The 23714-nt window shown below is 32.3% G+C and overlaps 1 protein-coding gene across 1 annotated transcript in view; it reads left to right on the top strand.

Moving 5' to 3' along the window:
• Positions 1–23714, top strand: part of DACH1 (dachshund family transcription factor 1) — a 396950-nt gene that overhangs the window by 287128 nt on the left and 86108 nt on the right. Inside the window, exon 6 of the mRNA XM_010978779.3 lies at positions 2461–2595. Within this exon, the coding sequence (XP_010977081.3) occupies positions 2461–2595 (135 nt within the window). The remainder of the gene's footprint in view (positions 1–2460; positions 2596–23714) is intronic.

A 23714-nucleotide genomic window follows, 5' to 3' on the forward strand; every position in this document is an offset into this window, starting at 1 on the left:
ATTTTCATAATAGAGAAAACTTTTCCTAGAAAGTAGCTTTCTAAGTTATAAATAAAAGTTTGCATAGAGCAGAAATTCTCAATACCTATACTGTAGAGGTAGATAACTTAAATATTAGGTTGAATTGTATGAAATAAATGTATTTTTTAAAATAATCATTGACAATTATGTAGCTCAAGATAATTCTAAATATGAATACTCATTTGGCCTGTCTAAAACATATTTCCGTAAGTTTATAAGAGATGGTTGTAACTGTTTGTTAATAAAAATGGATATATCACTGGATAATCATTCCCAAACCTATTATATTTCTGAGGCTGGTAAACTCCAGTTCCCACTACTTCAAATAATTTTTCAAATAAAATATTTTCTGAATGCATTTGTGCCATGCTGACACTAGAATGGGAAATTTGATGAATATTTAGTTTCATTTCTATTGCCTTTGTAAGATGTTGCCATTAGAAAGGTAGTGTCCTAGAAAAAGAGAATTATTTATCTTTCATACTTCTTCAATGGAAATATGGACAAATAGGGAAAGTTTTGAGTTTTGCTATATATTTATTTTTAATCATATATTTTTTTATTCTTGATAGAAACACAGTAATAATTTTTGCACGTGTGGAAATAAACATATAGACACCCATGCACACACATATACTACACATATGCACACCCATATATATCCATGTATATACATACATGTGATCATATATTCACATTTATTTTTAACATGTTATGTTAAAATCATTTTAGACTTACATAAAAATTTCAAAAATAATAAAAAATTCTTGAGTACTCATCATCCAGTTTCACTCACTCAGTCGATCCCTCTGGAAGACATACCCCGATAAGGACACAAGGCCACCTTAGCATCCTTACTATAGGCATTGTGCTTCTTTACTTCAAATACTCCATTGTTTATTTTCTACAAACAAGGAATTTATTTCTTTTTAATCTTTTACAATGATTAAAATCAGGAAATTAAGATCATTATAGTACTATTCTCTAAGCAACATACCTTATTCAAATTTCACCAAATTTCCCACTAATATTTTTTCCTTTTATATTTTTTTTCTTCACTTATATTTTTAAGAACAAGAGGCACTTCTTTCCCATTTCAAAGTCCAATCCAGGATCAGAGGTCGGAATTACTCATCATACACCCTTAATGTTTTTTAATCTGAAACAGTTCTTCAATCTTTTTTATCTTGCAATACCTTGATATTTTTGGAGACTACAGGCCATTTACCTTGTAGAATGTCCCTAGATTTGGAATTTTTTGATATTTTCTCATCATTTGACTTAGGTTATGTATTTTTGGCAGGAGTGGCACAGACATGACACTGTGCTTCTCAGTGGGTTATTTCAGGAGACATATTTCTCCAATACTTGTGATAATTATCACTTGACTCAGGTGGTGACTACCAGATTTCTCTCCTGGACAGTTACTTTTAAAAAAATTTTCAAACCTTTGTAGATAAAGTATCTTGTTAAGTAAGAGGTATCTTAAAACCATATAAATATTCTATTCTTCATCAAACTTTCCCTTCACAAGTTTCAGAATCATTCACTAAAGATTCTTCCCTGAAACAATTCTTACTATGATGATTTCCAAGTGGTAATTCCTAATACAGTCATATATATTATTTTATATACATTTTAAAAATCTACATTATTCCAGTGATAGTAAAGGCTTTATGGAATGACTTTTCTTCAAAATGTTTGCACAAAACCTAGATTCTTATGGGCAATTTATTAAGAAACTTACTGACTGGATTGTGAAAATCATAAGGGTGTTGATTATCTACATTATCATTTCAGAAGTGACAGGTGACTCTTAAGAGTTTAAGAAAGGAATTTTTTTTGATCATCCAGCCATTTAGCAGATATTAATTGGGCACTTTCATTTTGAAATTTGAGTTCAAATCCAATTTTTAGAAAAGTACTTCGATATCTGTGAAACTTTGTGCTTTGTGGATTAGAATAGAATATTGAAATAGTTATTTCCATGCCTTAACTTCTTAAACACTCTCTTTGCCCTCACATGTCACTAGTATTTTTCAAAATTATGTTTTAACACAATGTTAAAGAGTGTTCTAATGTGAAGACTGTAGTTCTTGCAGAGTTAAGAAAAGCTGTACGCTCAGGAAAGACTAGATAAAGCTTGAATACGTCATTGGTAGTGGTTGTAGTGGTATGACCAATTCAAAAGTATTTCAGACATTAAAAAATATGCATATGACATAAAATAAGATCAAATAGTCTCATTTTTGGTATTTTTCTGCTTTTCAGAAAATTGTCAGTTATCAATTCTCCCAATGTTCAACTTAGAGATAGATTATGATTTTAAAGTTAGACCATTACATTTTATTTACTTCTGAGTCCAAAAGAGTTTAAGTAAGTTATTTAAACACTATGTGCTGTGGTTTTGTCTTTTTTCTCTTGTTTCTGGCTTGACAGCTGTCCATCAGAATGGGTTGTCCATGAACCAGATGCTGATGGGTTTATCACCAAACGTACTCCCTGGGCCCAAAGAGGGAGATTTGGCTGGTCATGACATGGGACATGAGTCGAAAAGGATGCATATTGAAAAAGGTAACATATGATTATGTGGCTTTGTTCTTCCTGCTCAACATATGAACTAGATTTTAATCACAGAACAAAGTATATTTCAAGATCACATTAAAAGAAGGCATATAACTATTTTAAAAACCTACAATATTAAGTAAAAATTAAGCTTATTCAACAAAAAACAAATACGAATGGTTTTCTCTTAAACCACAGGTAAGTGTTAATTTATTTTCCGGTACATTAAAACAAAAGAGGAGACAGAGAATTATTTGTATTGTTCTCTTTCAGTTCCTGAAAGTCTACAGTTTATCTTTCTCCATGCCTTCAGGGTCAGGTGTCATTTTTGTTAGTGTGATAGAGCAACAACAATATACAAAGGATCATTATGAATATTTTTTGGATTGAAAAACACATGGTCATTTGATCAACCAAGAAATACAGTGAATCTTATCAAATGATGTACTAGTATTGTTTCAAAAGTGTAGACAAAGCCCCGAGTGTGCAAAGCTGTGAAAGTTTCCTATTTACATTTCATTTTCATCAGCCTAACTCACTTTCACAGGCAAAAATGTGTATTTTCATGCCCTATTTCATGAAGTACTTTCATGAAGAACTGGAGCTATTTTAACATGCATGTTGGAAATCTGTGCTGGTGGATGCAAATTCTTATTTTCAAATAGTAAATTTAAACTGGGGATATAGGAGCCCTGCCATATCTTTTTTCAACTTAATTTAATATTTTAAAATTTTGTCAATATAGATCAGGTACTTTGACTATCTTTTTTGACATCAGTATCAAATAATCAGTGTCATGAAAAGGATTGTTTCCATGGAAAACATAATTACACAAAAGGCCCAATTAACATGCTATGAAAAAAGAAAATAAATAAAATTAGACATTTAAATAATTGATCAGAAAGAAATGATTGGAGAAAAACTAAGTGAAGAGGGGGCAGTCTTACAAAAAAGTGAAAATACTTACTACATAAACATTTTTCCATTCAACAGGGAAGCAGCTCTGCTGAGCCCGTAGGGAGAAAGAATACAATATTTCTGTAAATTAGATTATCTGCATTATGGACTATTAATGAGAAAATGATAATCTTTTCTAGGTGCTAACTTGCCAAAATCCAGGCATATTTGAGAGACAGCAGCATTAAAGCAACTTTATACTTATTTATTTTGAAATTTGTTATCAAGTATTATTACTAAACCAGGTGGAGCATACACAATTGCATCAGTGGGCCAAACTTGAGTTTTAATTAAGAATATTTCAAGATAAGAATTCATTGTTTGAGTTAAGCAGCCATTCTCTACTAAGGTTCTGTGAAAGAATGAAGCCCTATAAAGCATGATTTCAGTGGCTTGTTTCTCAGCTTTCTCATGGATGCTGTATACATGGCTAGTTTCACTTGAAATGCATCAGAGAGAAATTTTGTGATGTGCAGTGGATGTCAGGATATTAGGGCTTAATTTTCCTGAAGAGCCTTGGTGAAGACTGGTTGGGAGTGACACACAAAAGCCCAGAGATGGTAGTGAAGAGAATGTGACCGATAATGTGATTGAAATAATGAGTCTCACGGGAATTTTTGGTGGAGCTCTTTCTATAACCGATGTCTCAAGTTGAGTTGACCTCTGATTTTTGTTACTATTTCTTTTTTCACTAATCGTGAGTTCTGTCTGCCCACTTGTCCATCATCTGTCTGTCTCCCTCCCATCTGTTACTATTACTACAATTTTACCATCGTGGAGCCTTCCCTGAGATACCATGCTAGGTCGATACAGGGCTCCCACCTCTGGTTTTCCTGTGGGCCTGCCCTCCAAAATCTTCATTCTAACATTTGCCCTGTTGTTTGGAAATTATATTTCCATTGACTTGTTTCCAGTACTAGACTGTAAACTCCTTGGAGTCGTGTGTGTGTTACACTGGCTTTAGACAACCTATAGATGTATATTGATCTGAGCTGAATGTCTAGGAAGAGTCTAAGAGATGGTGAAGGTAAGTTAAAACCGTGATGATGGAAGGCAAAAGGTGGAACTACATAAACTGTAGAACATGCATTTATATGAAACAGTAGTGTGTTCTGGCTATGAATATACACACTTTCTCTATCGCTGATAATACTTCCTAACACATCTTCAAGTTTTTAAGATAGTTTTGCTGTCAGAAAAAAGACCTTGCCAATATCCTAACAGTTTTAAAGTTTTTTAATGTATATTTTACAAAGGAAAATAAGTTTTTATTTTAATATTCTCCCTAGGAATGTGAAACTACCAGTGAACTCATCGTATACTTTCAAATGATAGTTATGGGATAGTGGACAATATAATCGATTTTGATACTCATAGAATGTGCTTTATTATATGATGCTTTTTTCTTGTAGGCACTCTCCTTTTTATCTGTTTTTCAGCATACTGAATTAATGGTAAATATTCATAGGCTTTCTAGATTGATAGGGTCTACTAAATTAAAAATTGTTTTCTTTCGTGAGTACATTTATCATGTGCCTCATACTAGCCCTGTAACTTCCTTACTACACACATCTGTAGTAAAACAAGTGACTTCATTTGGAAACATTTGCAGAGAAATTAATTATATGTTTGTGTCATTTTCGGCTTGGACTTCTTAAATATAATTTGCTGCCTACCACTTTAAATCATTCAAAACACAATAATTCTTAAGAAAACATTGATGTTAAGAATAGATACCAAAATGAATTTGTATGCTGAGAATCACTGTGGCGTAAAGTGTTAACCATCAGTAACTTTTAAGCATTTTTAAATCTTCTTAATATTAAAAAGCTATTATTGCCTTCACTCTATTAGACATAATATTTAAGTCACTGTTAGTTGAAGGAACAGTGGCTTTGCAGGCATAAGAATTCAGAAGTACTAATGCTGAGTAAAATTGCTCCTTATTTTTTTAAAATGAAAACACTTTAATAGATTTTTGAATCTAGGAAGAGTTTAATTAAAGTGCATTCAAAATATAAATATAAAAAAATGAGTTAGTGTATCAAGAAGTAGTAGACATGTAATATTGTTTCTGTCATCCTGAGTGTTAAAAAGAAATGATTTTAATAAGTAGGAATTTTGACTAAAATTAGGAGTTTGTTCGAGATATGTACTGAGGGAAAATATGATACAGCTTAGAGCCTCAAAAACAACTCAATGTCTTCTAACTTTTCCAAATATATTCCAAGTTCTCTAGTGCTTTCTGGATTTTAAAAACATTGCTGATCTTCACCCTCAATCTAAATTTAGTGGAATAGGTGGTACTAATTGACAAATTATATAATTAAGCTTTCTGTTTCTTTATGCTGTACTTCTCTGTTTATCCCCCGAAAATTTGTGCATCAATGCAGATTTAGTGTTAACTCTCTCATGCATAATTTGTTTCTTGGTTTTTCTTAAATTGCTTAATTTGCTTCTATTTTCAACCAGTTTTTAGCAGGTTTCATATTTTGCATATAGTTTCATATGCACGTTTTTGTTACTATGGAATTTATCTAATTTTTTGCTTACCAAAAATTAAATATATGATACAGATAACCCTATAGTATCAATTTTTTCCAGTTATAGGAAACGTAAGCATTAATAGTTGGAACTAACCACTGAATACCTAATTTATGGTAGTGTATTTCAGTCCTGGACTAAATGTACCAAAATGACGTAATCATTTGGTAAATATTTACGGAGTGTCAGATATGTGAAATAAACCATATGAAATGTAAAAACTTCCCTTTTTCTTTCTCTCTCTCTGCTACCATTGTACACATTTTTTTCTTCATATATATTCTAACTTTCCCTAAAGTCTCTTTCCTTTATCTGTTATCATAAAAAATATGAAAACTTTCTCTCATTGGTGACTCCTGCCATTTTAGAAACAGGAATAATTTAAGATGAAGCAGGAAACATAGGGGATTTGCTTCAGGCCATAAAACATTTATTTTGCCACATATTCTGCTTGGTGGGCAGTGTTCAAGATTTCCAGTGGTTAACAGACTTGTACAGAAGGTTCTTACTTTGGTACTCTCAAGGACAGAGCACTAAAAGTAATAAAGTAGTGAGCAAACTGGCCATCTTGAGATTTTCTCTTGTTAATGTTTTATTTTTAGCTTCCAACCTTGTAGATCATTTTCCTACAAAACATCTTTTTAAAATAACTGCCATCACTTTTCTCCCATTTGTGGAAATAATTTTTGGAATATATTCCCTTTTGCACATTTCTCACTGTTTAACATTTTAATTTTAGGATTGTCCTCAAAAATGACTTTCTTTTTTAAATCCTAGATTGACATTATATAAGTTAATTAATAGTACAAGTCATAGACACGTATATCACAAATCTGAATCTGTTAGTATCTCATGTGACTATGTAGATATGCATAGAGTGAAAACCTCTTTTTTCTTTTTAAGAGAAATTTCAATTTTTTTAATGGAGGTACCAGGGATTGGACCCAGAACCTTGTGCATGCCAAGCATGTGCTTCACCACTGAGCCATACCCCTCCACCAAAAACTTCAATATTTTGATAATGTTAACATACTATATGTGGGCCATGAGTATTCACTTTTTAAAATCTGTAACACATAACCTCTCCTTCACTTTGATCCTTTAAATTTAGGTTCTTTTGACATATCTAAAAGTCTCTTATTAAGTATTCTCCCTAACTATCCATTCATGTGACTTTTCAGTTTCTGAACCTGTGAAATAATGATGTTGACCTGAATGATGTGATTCATAACACTGGAGAACAAATTTCACTGAATCCCAGAGCTCTTTCTTAAGTAGATGATAGATTTTACATGTGAAGCCACAGCCCAGGTGAAATGTTCTTAAGGCATTGTTTTCTTATTATTATATGAATGATCATTTGAGACAGAGAAGCTGCAGTAATACTTAAGAAAATTCTTACTATAAGATTCCCGTGACATACCTATTATGGTGGGCAACTGCTATAAAATATGGGCTTTAATGCTTGTTTTTTCCTTCTGCACCTTATCACACTGAACTTCAGGTTTCTCAAACATCCTCTGTCCTTTCCCATATATTTCAGTTTCTTTCCTTACCTGGGATACATATGTCTCCTTATTCATTAGTGCTCAGCACAAAGTTCTTCTGGGGAAAAGCTCTCTCTTCTCACCGTCTTTGTATACTTAGCAGAGTCTGGCGTTAGTGGGTACAATAAATTTCTTTTCAGAGTTAAATGAGATACGGTGTGTCTGGAGCACTTGATTTATGTAAATATTCCATGAAATCATTAGTACTGTCAAATTAGCTAATGGGTAAACAGCTTGATTTTATAGATGGGAAAATATACATATTGTAAACCACAGAATTAGAATATTATCTGTTTATAATTCATAAGATCACAGTTATCATGATTTACTCTTGACCTCAAATAGGAAAATTGAAACTCCATATTTTAGAGAATGTTTTGATTACGTGTGACAACATTGTAATATGCAGTTTTGGAAGGAAATAATTGCTGAAGTAGCTATGTTAATCAACTATTTTCCTTATCAATGGTTGTGAAAGTAACTGCCTAAGTAAATTTTTATAATATTAAAAAAGCCTTAAATTTTTAGTATAATTTACCGACCCTGAATTTGTTCAATAAATGTATTGAGGAGAAACAAATATGTTTTGCTCTGTAAAACATAGGAGGTCATCACATGTTAGATATACATGAGCCAGAACAGAATGGGTCCAAAATTCAATGAAGTTCTCTCTGGTGGGCAAGAATTTCATCTTTGAACCACTCACACAAGCCACTTATAAAATGAGCTATTTTATTGTTACCTAGAGTAAAATTTCCAATTTCTAGGAATTTATTATTACATAATTCCTATGAATATTACTAAAAGAAATAGAGCCATTTATAGATGCTGAAGACCTCAGTGGCTTCTCCAGGACATCCATAACTTTAGATTTTGGTAACTTGGAAAGTTGGATCATTTCACTATTTGCTGACGATTTTCATGAACTAGATGCCAAAGAGATTAGAGAGCATTTAGTCTTGGATACATTATAAATAATAACATGCATTTAGAGTAGTTTTACTTGTGGTCAGATAAAATGTCTTTTCCTCATGGAAAAAACATGAGGAAGAGACTATTAATTATTCCACTTATTCAGCTTTATTTCCTTGAGCTCTTTTCATAGGCACAGAATGACTCATTTCCTCACTGTTTAAGAAATATTTTTATGTAGTCATGCCAATAGCTAATATTTTTATAGCATTAAAAGTGAGGTAGAGATTAAATTACTAGCAGATTAAGAGATCAGTTCCACATATAAATTTGCTTCATGCAATTATTTATTTATGAATTATTATAATTGACTTTATTTTGTTTCCTTCATTTAAGATTATTGGCTTAATGAATTGACTGTCTCTAATTTTTAATTTTGCAGTTTATTTGCCATTTGCCTAAACCATGGGTTTCTGCTTTTCTAGTTTCAAGTTGAAATTTTACATAACCTGGCATGGAAGTGATCTAAAGGGAATGTGTACGTTCTTCTATATGTTTATTTGCAAATTAGCTCCAAATTGAAACTTAATTATTATAAAGTATAATATACTTTATAACAAATATTCTTATACATATAAAGTATGCATATTTTTATACGTATAAAGTATACATATACTTACTTCATTAAATTTTTAGTGGAGCCAAAACTATTTTCATTTTGTAAACTTTAATTTTATAAATGGACAAATACATATTTTTCTAAAAGAACTACAAAAACACTTTCCTTTCTTCCCTGATTAGGCATACTTAGAAATATACAAAAAAAAAAAAATCGGCCATTAAAAGTTCAGTGACTCAGGGAGCTTTCTTAATCTGTTTTTTAATCTAAACTAATAACAAAATTTAAATGCCTTCCTCAGATACATTTCCTAGGATGTTGTTTTTATAGAACAAAACAGCAGAAAATCTACACACACTCTCATATGTTTCAACCTAGTCTGTTTGAGCAGTTTTCTAATCTGAGATGTAAATTAGAATCTCTCTGAAGAAATTATTAGTAAAAAAAGGAAAAAAAATGACATCTAAAAATATACTTTGAATTTTGCCTAATATTCGCAGTCTACTTTTACTGAATTTTTAAAATATTCTTACATATGCATATGTGTGCTCTGAACATGCACAAACACACAGGGCTTCACCTTCCTTTGACAGATGAGGGAGTGATCTTACTTTGGATGCTACGTTATGGGTTAAGAAGCCGAGTAATAGCCCCCTTGTCTCCTGTGCTTGAAGCACTTTGAATTCCTCCATCAACTTGATGGAATGATTTACCACATTCATTCAGGCTTGTTTGCAGGACCTGTAAGATGACAGCAAAGCTCAGGTAGATGTTAAGGATGCTGGAACTAATTTGGAGGAGTTTATATAACTTCTTAGCTCAGAAGTCAATATGGAACTCATGGCTATTATGTTTAAATGCATAATGACCTGATCGTTGTTTTGAACATATCTTAAAAGATATACTGCCCACCTATTCTGGAAAACTGTTTACAATGTTTTCCTCTGACTTTTCCTTATCCACTACCACTTACTCTTGTGGCTTTGGGGAAACTATTCCTAAAATTTATGTAATAACTTCAGCATGTCAAAATCTGTTTGGTTCCAGTAGAAGCCGTATTTTAAACTTTCCTTAATTTTTTTACATTACCATTGTTGCTAGTATCTTAGGCTACAGTTTCAGAATATTAAACAAGTACAATTGTTTTAACTACTGTGAAATTGACAGATGAAGCTGAAAACCAAAAGCACCTTTCATGGGATTTTAAACACTATTTTCCTCCATATGCCATCCCAATTATTATTTAGATATTACATTCCTAATTTACTGTTAAGGTTGATTAGAATTCAAGCCTCTCAAAAGCATTCACCAAAGGTCTTGGGCTGTGGAAAACATTTTTATAAAATAATCCATTAATGCAGAGGAGTGCAACTAAATTAGTTAGCAATTTGCTGAGCATGAATTAATGAACAGAGCTTCTTCCAGCTCCCAGAGTTGTAATTTTCATAATAACCTCAGACCTTTATTTGGCAGGTTGTTTAGTTTTTTCGTTTGAAGGTTTTCATTAGTCTAATGAGGACTGTGCAAGGGCGAGCAGTCAGCACAATTTACATGGGGAAGCTATCATAATAAATGAAGCAATTTGAATAACACGCAAGGGTTTATGCAACAAGATAAGAAGAGATTGTAGAGCGAGATTTAGAGGTAACCAATACATTAGACCAACTAATAACTGAAGTAATCCCAATAAAAGGCTTAAGTGAAAAGAATGAAATTAATGATATATACAAAGTTGTAATGATATGATACATGATTCATTAGATTAATAAAATAAGTATTCAATTGTTTTTAGTGCTTTTCGTCTAAGCTTTGTTTGTATCAGGCATTTTAATTAGGATTGTTCACTGGATCACTTTCCTTAGTTAACTTTTAGACCATAGCTGAGGTTTTTAATGATATTTTCTCTTTCTTATTTAATCTTTATAGCCTTGATAGTTCATTGAATTAATTACATGCGGTATATTGTGTATAGAGATGCTTTTTAAAAGTAATTGCATGTAGCTCTACCTAAGTGGTGATTAAACTTTAAGTATGAATGCACAATATGTTTCCAAATTTTTAAAAACAACTATTTTTGTTTCTACTCTAAGTTGATAGAGTACCTTGATAAGCAGTTGATAAAAGTTGTGATGGCCTGTAATTCATATCAAAATTGTGCTAAGATCTTTTATTGCTAAATTCTCAGATTAAGTAGACCCGATTATAAAAGATGTTATTCGGAATTATTCACTTATAGTAATGTAAGTCTTTAAGATACAAGATAGAAAATATGTCTCAAAAATAACCATAATTCGATTTTCTTCTTTAAATATCCTTCTATTGAAAAATGAACAAATTTTTGTTCAGATTGGCTTGGGAATTAAAATTTTTAGGCAGGCAATTCAGTGTGAATATCTAGTGCGCTTTTTACCAGACCATGAGAAGAATAAAGAGTTGATAGGTTTTTTTTAAATTTTATAGCAAGTGACATAAAACTAGAAAGTAGGTCTCATGTTTGACATGTGAAGCCAAATTACTTTAAAACTAAGTAAAATGTCATCGGCAATGTCATTTTGTACCAGCCTTTATGAGGTCACACTTTGAGGGAATTCCTCTTCTAGTCAAAGATCTATCATAAGTGGCCAAAATCAGTGGACTTTTATGCCATCTTTGCCATTCTTTCCTCTTCTCCTGAGTTTGGAAGTCTTGGCATGTGTCTCTGTCCTGATTTCAAATCACAGTGTTTTGCTATAGACAAATTAATGGATAATTATCTCCCTTGTTTATGAAGCAAACAAGTGGTTTAGCCTTCTTTCATTGTCGACATGTTAAAAGAAGATTAGGATACATTTAAAAATAATGATGAATATGTACTTCAAACTTGTAATTAAATTTATCTTTAAGGTTTACCCTTTGAAACGGAGCAAAATTAAATTTTTTTATGGACTATATTTTGTTAAAATTGTATTCAGTAAAAAACTACTTCCAGAAAATGAGATCCTTCCTTCCTTCCTTCCTTCCTTCCTTCCTTCCTTCCTTCCTTTCTTTTCTTTCTTTCTTTCTTTCTTTCTTTCTTTCTTTCTTTCTTTCTTTCTTTCTTTCTTTCTTTCTTTTTCTTACCCTTTCTTTCTTTCCCTTTCTTTCTTTCGTTCTTTCTTTCGTTCTTTCTTTCTTTCTCTCTTTCGTTCATTCTTTCTCTTTCTTTTCTTTTCTTTTCTTTTCTTTTCTTTTCTTTTCTTTTCTTTTCTTTTCTTTTCTTTTCTTTTCTTTTCTTTTCTTTTCTTTTCTTTTCTTTTCTTTTCTTTTCTTTTCTTTTCTTTCTTTCCTTCCTTCCTTTCTGCCTGCCTGCCTTTCTTTCTGCATTTGAAGTATACTAATAGAGATTTAAATATAATTTTGTATCTTGAAATTATCTTTCTATTAATTATAAAATTGGAATGACCATTAACCATTTTGAGGTTGTTAGTGGCACATAAACACAAATACACAATTCTCTGAGTTATACTCCCTCAATTTGCTATATAACTGACTTTATTTTTATGTATTAATATTATTAATTACTATCTATTCTCTCATGCCAAAAAGTAATCTAAAGATTTTGTGAAAAACAATACTCAATTACTTTGCATTCAAAGTAATTGCGTATTCATCTAAGAAACAATTTGCGCTGGAGGCACTTTGGCAAGGGGTAAAGAGCATCGCCGGGAATTAGACCTTTTGTATTCAAGCCCAGGTTCAAATTGGTAAATTATGTAACATCCTGGGCCTTCAGTTTTTCACCTGTGAAAAAATGGGCAAGCAATACCTGAAGAATAACCACCAAGTTTTGTTATGAGAGTGAAGTGCTCAGCCCGTTTGATGTACTGCGTAAGTTAGTTCTCATCAGGAAAGAGACTGCTGGGTATAGAATTCAGGGTGCGGCTGGAGAGGATAATGCGGTAATCCAGGGCTTAGTAGAAGCCACACTGTCACATTTTGGTGCTCCATCTGATCCGCTTGCCAGGGCATTCGACTGACTGATCCGTCCAGAGGACATAGATGCGTCTTGAAATCAAATAGATCAGAAAGCAGGGTAGAGAGGGTGGATGGTGTATCTGGAGCAACTTGACAGGGATCATAATTCACTGCATTTCAAGCTCAGTGAACAGGACGTTGGGTCTGTGTTATTTACAACCAGGTCTTCAGTGTCTGTCACAATGATGGGTGCACTGTAATGCATGGCATAAAGGAGTGAATGATTTATCTGATCAATTGTCATTTGATGTAAGTGGTAACACCAAAGAGAAGATCGCAATTCCAAGAAACATTTGCGTAAGGGTATGGGATCGTTTTATAGTTGTAATCACACACCTTTAAATAAATCACCGTCAGTGGTTTCTTAGCAGCATTCTAACAAAGTTAACATTTATGAGAAAGCAAGAAATTTTCTCTGCATTTGCTCATTGATTCATTCAATCAGCAAACAATTTACGTGCTATGTGTCAGGCACAGTGTTTGTTGCTAAGAATTCAGAGATGAATTTTAAATGAAGGACATAAGACTTTTCTTTTTTAAGACATACTAATGAGCAGCTTTTGAATAAAATTGATAATATTGATACAAACCCATATATAGGAGTTATTCAAAAATGCTGTACTTCTTGTTTGCCTAAATTGCCCACTCTATTAAAAAACAGCTTTGTGTCTCTTGACTATTTTTCCCTTCATTTTCTTGGCCATGATTAACACACAGGACAATTTCCATACTGTCTCCTCTACAGTCATGCAGTAGGAGTAGTTCTGCATCTTCAGCTAGATTGAGAATTGTCATAGGCAGTGGTGTGCATTGGTACTGGTAACAATGAGACAATTTTAGGAAAGAGATATGCAGTGTATCACTGTCATGTTAAAGAATGTTATCTTGTCTCTCATGATAAGGCACTTCTTGGGATCCTTTAGCAGAAGTAGTCCATTTAAACCTAGCACACTAAGGATGGAATGCCTTTCTGAATTTTGCTATTATTTACAGATAGGATGGATGACTAGACATGAACTACAACATAGATTGCCTTGTGATGGGAGGGGTGGGGGCTGGGTTGAAGACAAATAGTGCTACATTCTCCAAATCAATATTTTTCCCCCTTCTGTTATCTAAAATAAAATCCAAATCAAGGCAGGTGGGCAATTTAAGTGTAGTATATCTCCTTACTTCACAAAATTTAAATTAGGTACTTTATGCATCACTTAGAAAAGTATTTGGAACAGAGTTATCTATTCAAGAATGTTCATTCCCTTTGTCTACTGAGAAACAAACCAGAAATTTAATTATGTCTTTATACATGGAAACAGAAGCATTATGCAATTATGCAAATCAAACTTTTTTTCTGTAGTTTTCCTCTAAATAGCAATTTACTTATTTGTTCTTGAAATTTTTGTTTTGTTTTGTTTTAATCTAAGTATTTTGAATTTTCAGTTCATATCATCTTTACTAGGGTCCAGTTGAAAGGAAAAACAACACTGGATTATAAATCTATAAAAGGCTCCAATGAAGGAACACATGATGATTCCAGGTTCCCTGCTAAACATTACTCAGAGACAAAAGGCAATAAAATTAAATTTTTCTTTTATTGCTTTTGAGTTTCAGGATAATGGACCTACATCCTTCCAATCCCAACATAATCCTACCCCAAGCTATATCCCAATTTAAATTCAATATTCAAGTTTAAGCAGCAGGGGGAAGGAGGAAGATGTCTATTCTAGTAACATGGGAGATAGCCCCCCATTTTTTACCATTAATTCCTATTTCTCAAGGGTCTCCAATCTTTCATTTCATGTATTTCACTCCACTATACATTTCACTCCACTACAATCCTTGTAATCCTAAGAACCTTCACAGGCTTGGAATGATTGCTAATGATACAAATAGCTGAGCTTATAATCCTCTCAGAATGTCCATTTTTTTGTCCAGATTGAATCCTACTTTTGGTTTCAAGTAGTCAAAGCTGTAGGCTTTCTTTCTAAAGTTAGACTGGCTTATGATTGTTTCTTTTTTCTAAATCAATGGAAGGTAGTGAGAAATGCTAAAGTTAGAATTCAGCTTAGAGTTTGTATTTTCTCTTTGCAGAAGTATTTGTCGTCTTACAGCATTCATGTGTGAAACAGTCATGGACTGAACACTCTCAGTGTTCTGGGAATCATGGCGGTGGTTGGAGAAGAAATAGTCCCATTCTCATAGGTTTAGACCAACCCTAAAAGAGATAGATTTATTTATCAGGAGTGAATTTTAAGAGGGAATTTCAGAATTATGAAAATAACATAATCAATGATCAATAGGACACTATCAACACATATTATTTTTCCTTCTACTAATTATTTATGGCTAATAAGTCTCCATCATCAAATCAAAAAAATACAGTATGTACGAAATTAATTCAAATGATTAAAGACAGGCTATATTTTCTTATTGCCACATAATAGATTTCTCTCTGTACAGTGATACTTTTTTTTATACTTCATGTACAATCTTCAATTTGTAATGCAGAAAAAAAGAGCTGGGCAAAGATCAGTGATTTTTGCCATAAATTTCAATAAGTTTTTAAAAGGATATTAAACTAAAGTATATTCAATGCTTTAAAAACTCCATGGAATACTGCAGTAACTCATTCTTAGAATGAATAGAATCAACATAATTAAAATCAATTGCAAAGCAAATTTCACAGGGTGCATTTTTTTTAGATGACAAAAATTTAACTCTTAACACCATGTAAAAGTGTCACTGATATTCTAAGCAGAAATGCTATGGTTTTACATTGTTTTAATTTAATTATAGCAGAAGACCTCTGTTTAATGACAGCAAATAATTCATATGACATCAATAATAATGTAATGTAAAATACTATCAATCAACTAGTACTTAGAAAGTGTAATCTATCTAATAAGGTATGTATATAAATTGCAAATCCAACATGCTTCTTGCAAAGAGAAAACATTCAGATCTTAAGTAGTCATTTAGTACATTTGTTTTCTTTAACTGATATTTTCCAACATTTACACTTCCATTGATGGTATTGTATAATTTATTTGTATAATTAAATAATTAAGGTAAACCATGCCAGTCTTTTTAAAAAATTATAATCATTAAAAGAAAGCCAGACACAGAAGAAAGTTTAAGAGTCAATAGAAAGTCATTCCAAGAAGCTGTAAAAATACTTTCTTGAGTCACCAATACTCAGGATCGCCCAAGGAAGCAATCTTTCTTTGCTTAAAATAGTGTTGGCTGGCAAATCCCATGCATCTAGCTGCAAAGCATTCTAAAGTAAAATTTCTATTTATTTTTAGTAAAAATAAAATTATCAATGAATTTTATTATCCACAAATACCAGTGTCATAATTTGCACGTATTACTTATGAAAATTGTTCTAGGGAAACAGGGTTCAGAATATTGTTTCTTTCCTATGTGAAAAATGCTAGAAGATGTAATAACTTCTATTTAACAAAATTTAAAATAAGGAACATGACATTTCCTTTATAATACATGCATTCATAGGACATGTATGTGTGCAAAGAAAGGGCTTATGGGATTAATAGATAACTACCGTGTAGATTTTTATTCATGTTGGTGATTATTTAACCAATTAGTTGAAAAATACTCCAATTTTAGCTTAGGCTATATTGTAGAACTTGATTAGTGGGTTTGCTGCATATAATATTCTTACGGTAAACCAAATATCCTACTTTGAGTGAGTAACAGAAATTTAAATAAAATGAAAACCTACAAGTTGCCATAATGTCCACAGTGCTAAGATTTCAGAAAGATTTTTATTATAGTGTAAGAATTATGATGTTATATAGAATGAAAGCACCATAAAAAACTCTGGATTTTTTGATAGGTAGTATCAGTTCCATTTATTAATGATGGTTATGGTGATATATGTTTCTGTGATAACCCACATATAATATCTGTCCTAAGAATGACATGACCAAAGGCATTTGTAATTATATTTACTTCTGAAAGATTATGGTTTATAGTTAAAACAAAAGAGGCATCCTGTCATTTTCTAAACCCGTTAAATGTGACAGAATCTATTTTTCTGCCAACTTGTGAGGACCAGGCAGTGAGCAAATTTGCTGTGGTCAGCTAAGTGTAACCACTGAGCAGGAAAGTGAATTTAATAATGCATTATTGTTCTTCACTGAAGGTGAACTGTTACAGTGCCTTTGTTAGAGCCGACTTTGCCTCTGCTTGGGTTTCCAGATGCTGTGTAGATTACCTGATTAAAATCTCTAATGCATGATAAAATGTACCAGGTATACTTTTACATTAGAGTAAATGCATCCATTTTAGGGCCATAATACTGAATCTAATTGGAAATATTTTCCAGTTATATTGCCTTGTTAATTTATATTGTAAATAAGCATTTGCTATGGAACATAGAAAAAGTGACCTGAAAGCAGAAATTCATAAAGCTTCTCATATACCAATGATGGTGAATTCTTTTGTTGATACTGAAAAAAAAAGTGTAATATTTTATGATGTCATAAAGAATATGACCTTTTAAGTCAAGCTTATTTTATTTTGCATATTTTAAAACAAACTGAAAAATAGAAGAGGCTCTTGAAAATAGATTCAGCTCTTTCATGACTGCGTTTTTTGATGCTCTTTCTTTCCCAGGTTTACTTCTTTGGATGCTTTCCTTTTAAATACCTTGATTAACTATAGAAAATTTCATAATAGTTTTAGTTTCCATTGAATTGAAAAAGACACAGTAAAGAATTAGAGCTGGCTGTAATTGTTTCTTTTTCTATTTTGCCTAAGTTTAGTTCATTAAGAAATAAAACAAAATGTGTAAAATAATATTTCAAAAGGATTAAAAGGAAATTTAAACTTTATTTAGGAAATCTAAAAACGTGAAATTTGTGCATAGAGATTACTTTTATTGTTGTCAATTCTTATATTGATAGAGGGTCCTATCATTAAGATTTTCAAAGAGTTCAGGAAAATATTGCAAGTTGTAGGTTCCTGTTAGCCAAATCTGTTATACATTCATAGTTGAGAGTCAAGCAGTTCATTTGGAAGTGATTTCTCAGAGATTTTACTTGTTTCTAGTGAGTCTTTCCAAGGAGATGTTTCTTATAATCCATAACTGAAAGGGCACACACAACCTGATCTCGATTGTCACTGCTGAACTTTATGGGGAAGAGGCTAAGAAAAGCATTTTTCTGAATATCAGGAGTACCCATCAATGAATATCACTATGGGCAATAGAACATGCAAGTTCAAGAGACAGGAGGAAGCCAGGAGCTGACCGAAAAAAAAAAAGAATAACAACCAGACCCAGCCTGAGAATGTTTTTATAGAACAATAAATGATTTCCACCACTTTTTCCTCTTAGCAAATAGAGCTCTGTGATTATAATAGAACCATAACAATTTTAGCTGTTTGCATGTTGACCTATAGGTACTAAATATTTTAATTCTATTCAATACATTATAAAATAAAATATAATCAACCGTGCAGGGTTGAAGAAAGAAAAATGAGCTACAGTGTAAATGAATGATAAATATAATATCTAATTACTTCCTAAAATAATTTAAACTCTTTAATTACAGCATTAACAATGTTAGTTCCTCCTTTTATTTTGTTACTTTTTTTATTATGGAAGTTTCAGGTACACAGCATTATAGTTCAACATCTATATACACTACACAGTGATCACCACCACAAGTCTGGATACCAGCCCTCACTGTACAGTTGACCCTCTTCACCCATTTCTTCCACTTCCAACCCCTTTCCCGTCTGGTAACCACTGATCTATTCTCTGTATCTATGAGTTCATTTTTGTTTTATTTTTGTTTGTTGGTTGGTTTTGTTTTGTTTTAATTAAAAAAATTTTTATAGATTCCACTTATGAGTAAAATATTAAGGTATTTGTCTTTCTTTGTCTGACTTACTTCATTTAACATAATAACTTCAAGGTCTATCCATGTTGCAAATGGCAGAATTTCAATCTTTCTATGACTGAGTAGTATTCCATTGTGTGTGTGTGTGTGTGTGTATATATATATACACACACACATATATATACACACCATACCTTTATCCATTCATGTATCAATGGACACTTAGATTGTTTCTGTATCCTGGCTGTTGTAAATAATGCTTCAGTGAACATATAGGTGCATATATCTTTTCAAATTAGTATTTTTGTGTTCTTTGGGTAAATATCTAGAAGTAGAATATCTGGGTCACATGGTAGTTCTATTCTTAATTTTTTAAGGAGTTGCCAGACTGTTTTCCACAGTGGCTGCACCAATTTACAGTCCCACCAACAGTATATGAAGGGTCCGTTTTCTCCACATTTTCTCCAACATTTGTTATTCTTTGTCTTTTTGGTAATGGCCATTTTAACAGATGTGCAGTATCTGTTTTTGTGCCAGTATCATACTGTTTAGATGAATAGTATAGTTTGAAATCAGGAACCACAATACTTCCAAGTTCATTCTTTCTCAATATTGTTTTGGGTTCCCAAGGTCTTTATTGGTTCCATAGAAATTTTGGAATTATTTGTTCGGTTTTGTGAAATATGCCATTGGCATTTTGTTAAGGATTGCATTGAATCTATAGATTGCTTTGGGTTATGTGGGCATTTTAACAACATTAACTTTTCCGATCCATGGGCATAAAATATCTTTCCACTTTTCTGTATCTTCTTAAATTTCTTTCATCAGTGCTTTTTAGTTTTCATTGTACAAGTCTTTCTTCTATTTAATTCTTCCTTTTAAAAGGTCAGGACAGATTAAACAAAACTAAAATACAAAAAAAATGTACATTTAACCTGATGGTGAAATCTCGATTTAAAATAAAATAAAATAAATATAAACCTCTGTAGGCAAGAAAGGTACCTAACATTTGCAACTGTAGTCACTCTTAAAGATTTTTTTTTAATTAAAAAAAAAAAAAACTATACAATGTAGCTTGCACTTACTAAAAATCTTCAGAAACTCCTGCAGGTTGATAGTCAGTCCTTCTCTAGGGAAATCCATGTGAAAGATTGATTATATCAGGCTGTTGATTTTATTTGTAGTATAGTTTGAAATCAGGGATCACGATACTTCCAACTTTGTACTTCTTTCTCAACGTTGTTTTGGCTATTCAAGGTCTTTGTTGGTTCCGTACAAATCTGAGTATCCATTTTTTCCACAGATCTGGTGTTTAAGAAAGCCAACACATGACCCCAGTTCTTCTGAAGCTCTTGATTTTTAACCTTAGTATTATTTTAATTCCGTCTAACCCTAGTCTTGAGAAACAATCATGTGTAATGTCTAAAAGCAGTGGCCTGGGGTGGGGTGTCTAGCTTTAAAGGTCAAGAGACAATAGTGTAATGTGATATCCAGTTTAGGGGTGGTCATGTTTGCAGGTCTAGAGATGTAGGAAAGGGTTCAGTGAATATTCAGAAGCCGGCACATCTGAGGCATAAAATGAGTTGGATTTTTGTGGGTTATATTTAAACTCCTATGTAAAAAGTCATGCATTTATGATTTCAGTAGGAAGAACTTGATGGAAAAATACATATGTATACAAATATGTACATTTTTCTATGCATTTCTAGAAAATGGCAAATACATACCAAGCAGCTACTCTGGATTAGGCATCCTACCAGATACCAGAGGTACAAGGAGGAATGGGGCATCTCAAGGGGCACCATTGTCTAATAAGGAAAACAAACAGGAGACAGAATTACAGCGTGATAAATCTAACAACTACAGTGTGTCCCAAGTGGCATCAAAGAAGGAATGATTAAGTATGAAGGAGCCATTGAAGGCTTTATTGGATCTCTCCATAGAACTAGACATTGTAATCATATAAACGTTCCTGAAATTTCTTTCCTTCTCCCTCCTTCTCCTTTCTTCCCTTTCTTTTTACCAAAAAAAAAAAGTCACTGAAACCTGAGGATCAAGCACTGTGCTAACTCCTGGGGACACAGGGCTGAAGAAGATTTAAAAAACAAAAACAAAAACAAAAAGCCTCTGCTCAAAGGGAGTTTATCTTCTCCTCAGAGATCAACTATAAACAAGTGAACAATTACTAGGGAAGCCAACACATGAAGGACATTGGATGGTATTTTGTGCTATGAGCAATACAGAATGGGGTAATGTGGTAAGAACAGAGCAAGGCATCATAAGAAGATGACCCCAAGAGGACTCTCTGGGGTAGTATTTGAACTGAAGTCTGAGTGACAAGACAATGGCGTACAGTCTCGGAAAGTCCAGAGATGAGAAGGGAGTCATTTTTGACAAAAGGACAAGCAAGTTCATAGCCCTGAGCAGGAGCCTGACGTGAAACCTGGTAGCTGGAGCATAAAGATTAAGGCAGATGACGGGGGGGAGAAGTCAGGAAGGTAGAGAGGGACCAGATCTCTTGTACTCAGTGAGAAACTTGTTTTTTGTAAGCGTCCATTGAGGATTTTAAACAGGGAAATAACATGATTTTGATTGGCTTTTGTGTTTCAAATATATAATATTTGGGGAGCTACAATTGAAGAAATAACTAGTTAAGTGGCTATTAATGAGTGTAGGTGAGAAATGCTTGTGACTTTGACTAAAACATTGGCAATAACGATGGAGAGAAATGGATGACTTGGCATAGTGCTGAGTGGATTTAATAATGGAGATGATAGAAAGGGAGAAATCAGCGTATCTCCTACATTGAGCTGTGAGCGTTTTGTGAAGCCCATAAGGTTACCACTTGCGGCCCACCATGCAGGTTAGTGCCCACACAGACGAAACACTCAAAGTATCTGTTGAGTGAATGCATTCCACAATGCTTAAGCTTGACTGGAGGAATGAAGTTTGTCATACAATTACAGTAAAGGTAGATAACTTATATGTATAGCTCTTGGCAGAGTGGCGAGAAAATGCAGAGAAGGCACAGTCATTGAGAAGTGTCTGCCCTCTCCCATACGCTCTGTTTCCCTGAGCACCCTGCCTCCACGTTGGTCATCCACGATGGGCATCTTCTGAGTATTTTATCTTAAACCTCAGGTATTGATAGGAGATAAAATAGATAAACAAGAAGTTTATACAATATAGCACAGGGAAGTACATTCAATATCTTGTAGTAATCTATAATGAAAAGGAATATGAAAATGAATATATAGATGTATATGTATGACTGAAGCATTATGCTGTACACCAGAAATTGACACAACATTGTAAACTAACTATACGTCAACTGAAAAAAAAAAGAATGTAACAAAATGAGATCGCAGCATTCCATGGACTAATCCTTTAACCAAAGTAGCTCTACTTAGAACTTCAGGGATAAAATTTCACTTAAAGTTTGTTTCTCCTGCTAAAAATATACAAAATGTTTTAAATCTTGACATTTTTTAATACATTTACTAATTTTAAAAAGTTACTTAAATTAGGCTATCAATTAATACTGTTTTCTTTTTGTAAGGAATATTAAGTTTAGTTACATCTATATTTGTTAAATTTTTATTAGAATGGAGTTTAGGAGGATCGAATCAATACATTCCTCTTAATCGTAAACTCTTAAAATGAGAGTAAGTAATATTCTTTATCAAGTAAAACAAATACAGGCATTAGTCACCCAAAAAAAAAAATACTTTCTTTGACTGTATTTAGTCATTTTTAACCCTAATTTTGGTGAAGAATTTTCACTCATTATTTCCCAAAGAAACTGTCTAAACAAACTAAAATATGTACATTTAAATGCACGTTTTCCCATTAATTTAGTCAACTTAGGAGAAAGCATTAAATCACTGTTCAAGACATTTTTAAAAACATCTTAAGATATCTTATTGAATCTTCAGAATATACAAGTACTTTCAATTGTCATAAAATTTCATTAAGTTTTATGTATTTGGGGAAATTATCAAAAGTTTATAAAATGAAGATTGGTGATATTGACTTTAATAAAGTAAATAAAGTAAGTGCATGAACAAACCAAGCCAGACAAGGATTCACTGCAAATATTTTAATGCACAGTATACTCAGCATCAAAGCACTGACTTGGGGAAAAGAACGTTCATCTGAATTAATTTTAACCTTTTGTAATCCATAGAATCTGTTAAGGAGTTTACCATGTCTATAAAAGGCAAATTTACTGTTACTTTTGATATAAAATCTGCTAATACTGTCTCATTATTTCATGATCAAAATTTGATAATCATTTGACTCCTTTATTTTTAATTACTTTGTTAATAAAATTTTTCCAAATTGTAATAGAAAATTTTAGTAATATGTTATTTGTAAGTTCTTAAACATGCTACAGACCATTTGGGAGTTTTAATTTTGTAAAGAAAATGTATGTGATAGATGCCCATTATTATGTCTATATTGTCTTAAAATATAACCAATTTCTAGAAGAAAACTTCTTTAAGCTTTTCATATACCAAATTTTAATCCATACTATGCATTATACTGTATTACGATGTAACAAGATATTAATATATTGATAATGATAAGTTTGGTTTCCTAAAGACCAATTTTCTACATTATAAAATTAACCAAATTATGTAAGACATTTTATACTTACTACAATATTTTCAAGTAACATAGAAATGCTCA

This window comes from Camelus dromedarius, chromosome 13 (genome assembly GCF_036321535.1).
Source record: "Camelus dromedarius isolate mCamDro1 chromosome 13, mCamDro1.pat, whole genome shotgun sequence".
Taxonomy (NCBI): domain Eukaryota; kingdom Metazoa; phylum Chordata; class Mammalia; order Artiodactyla; family Camelidae; genus Camelus; species Camelus dromedarius.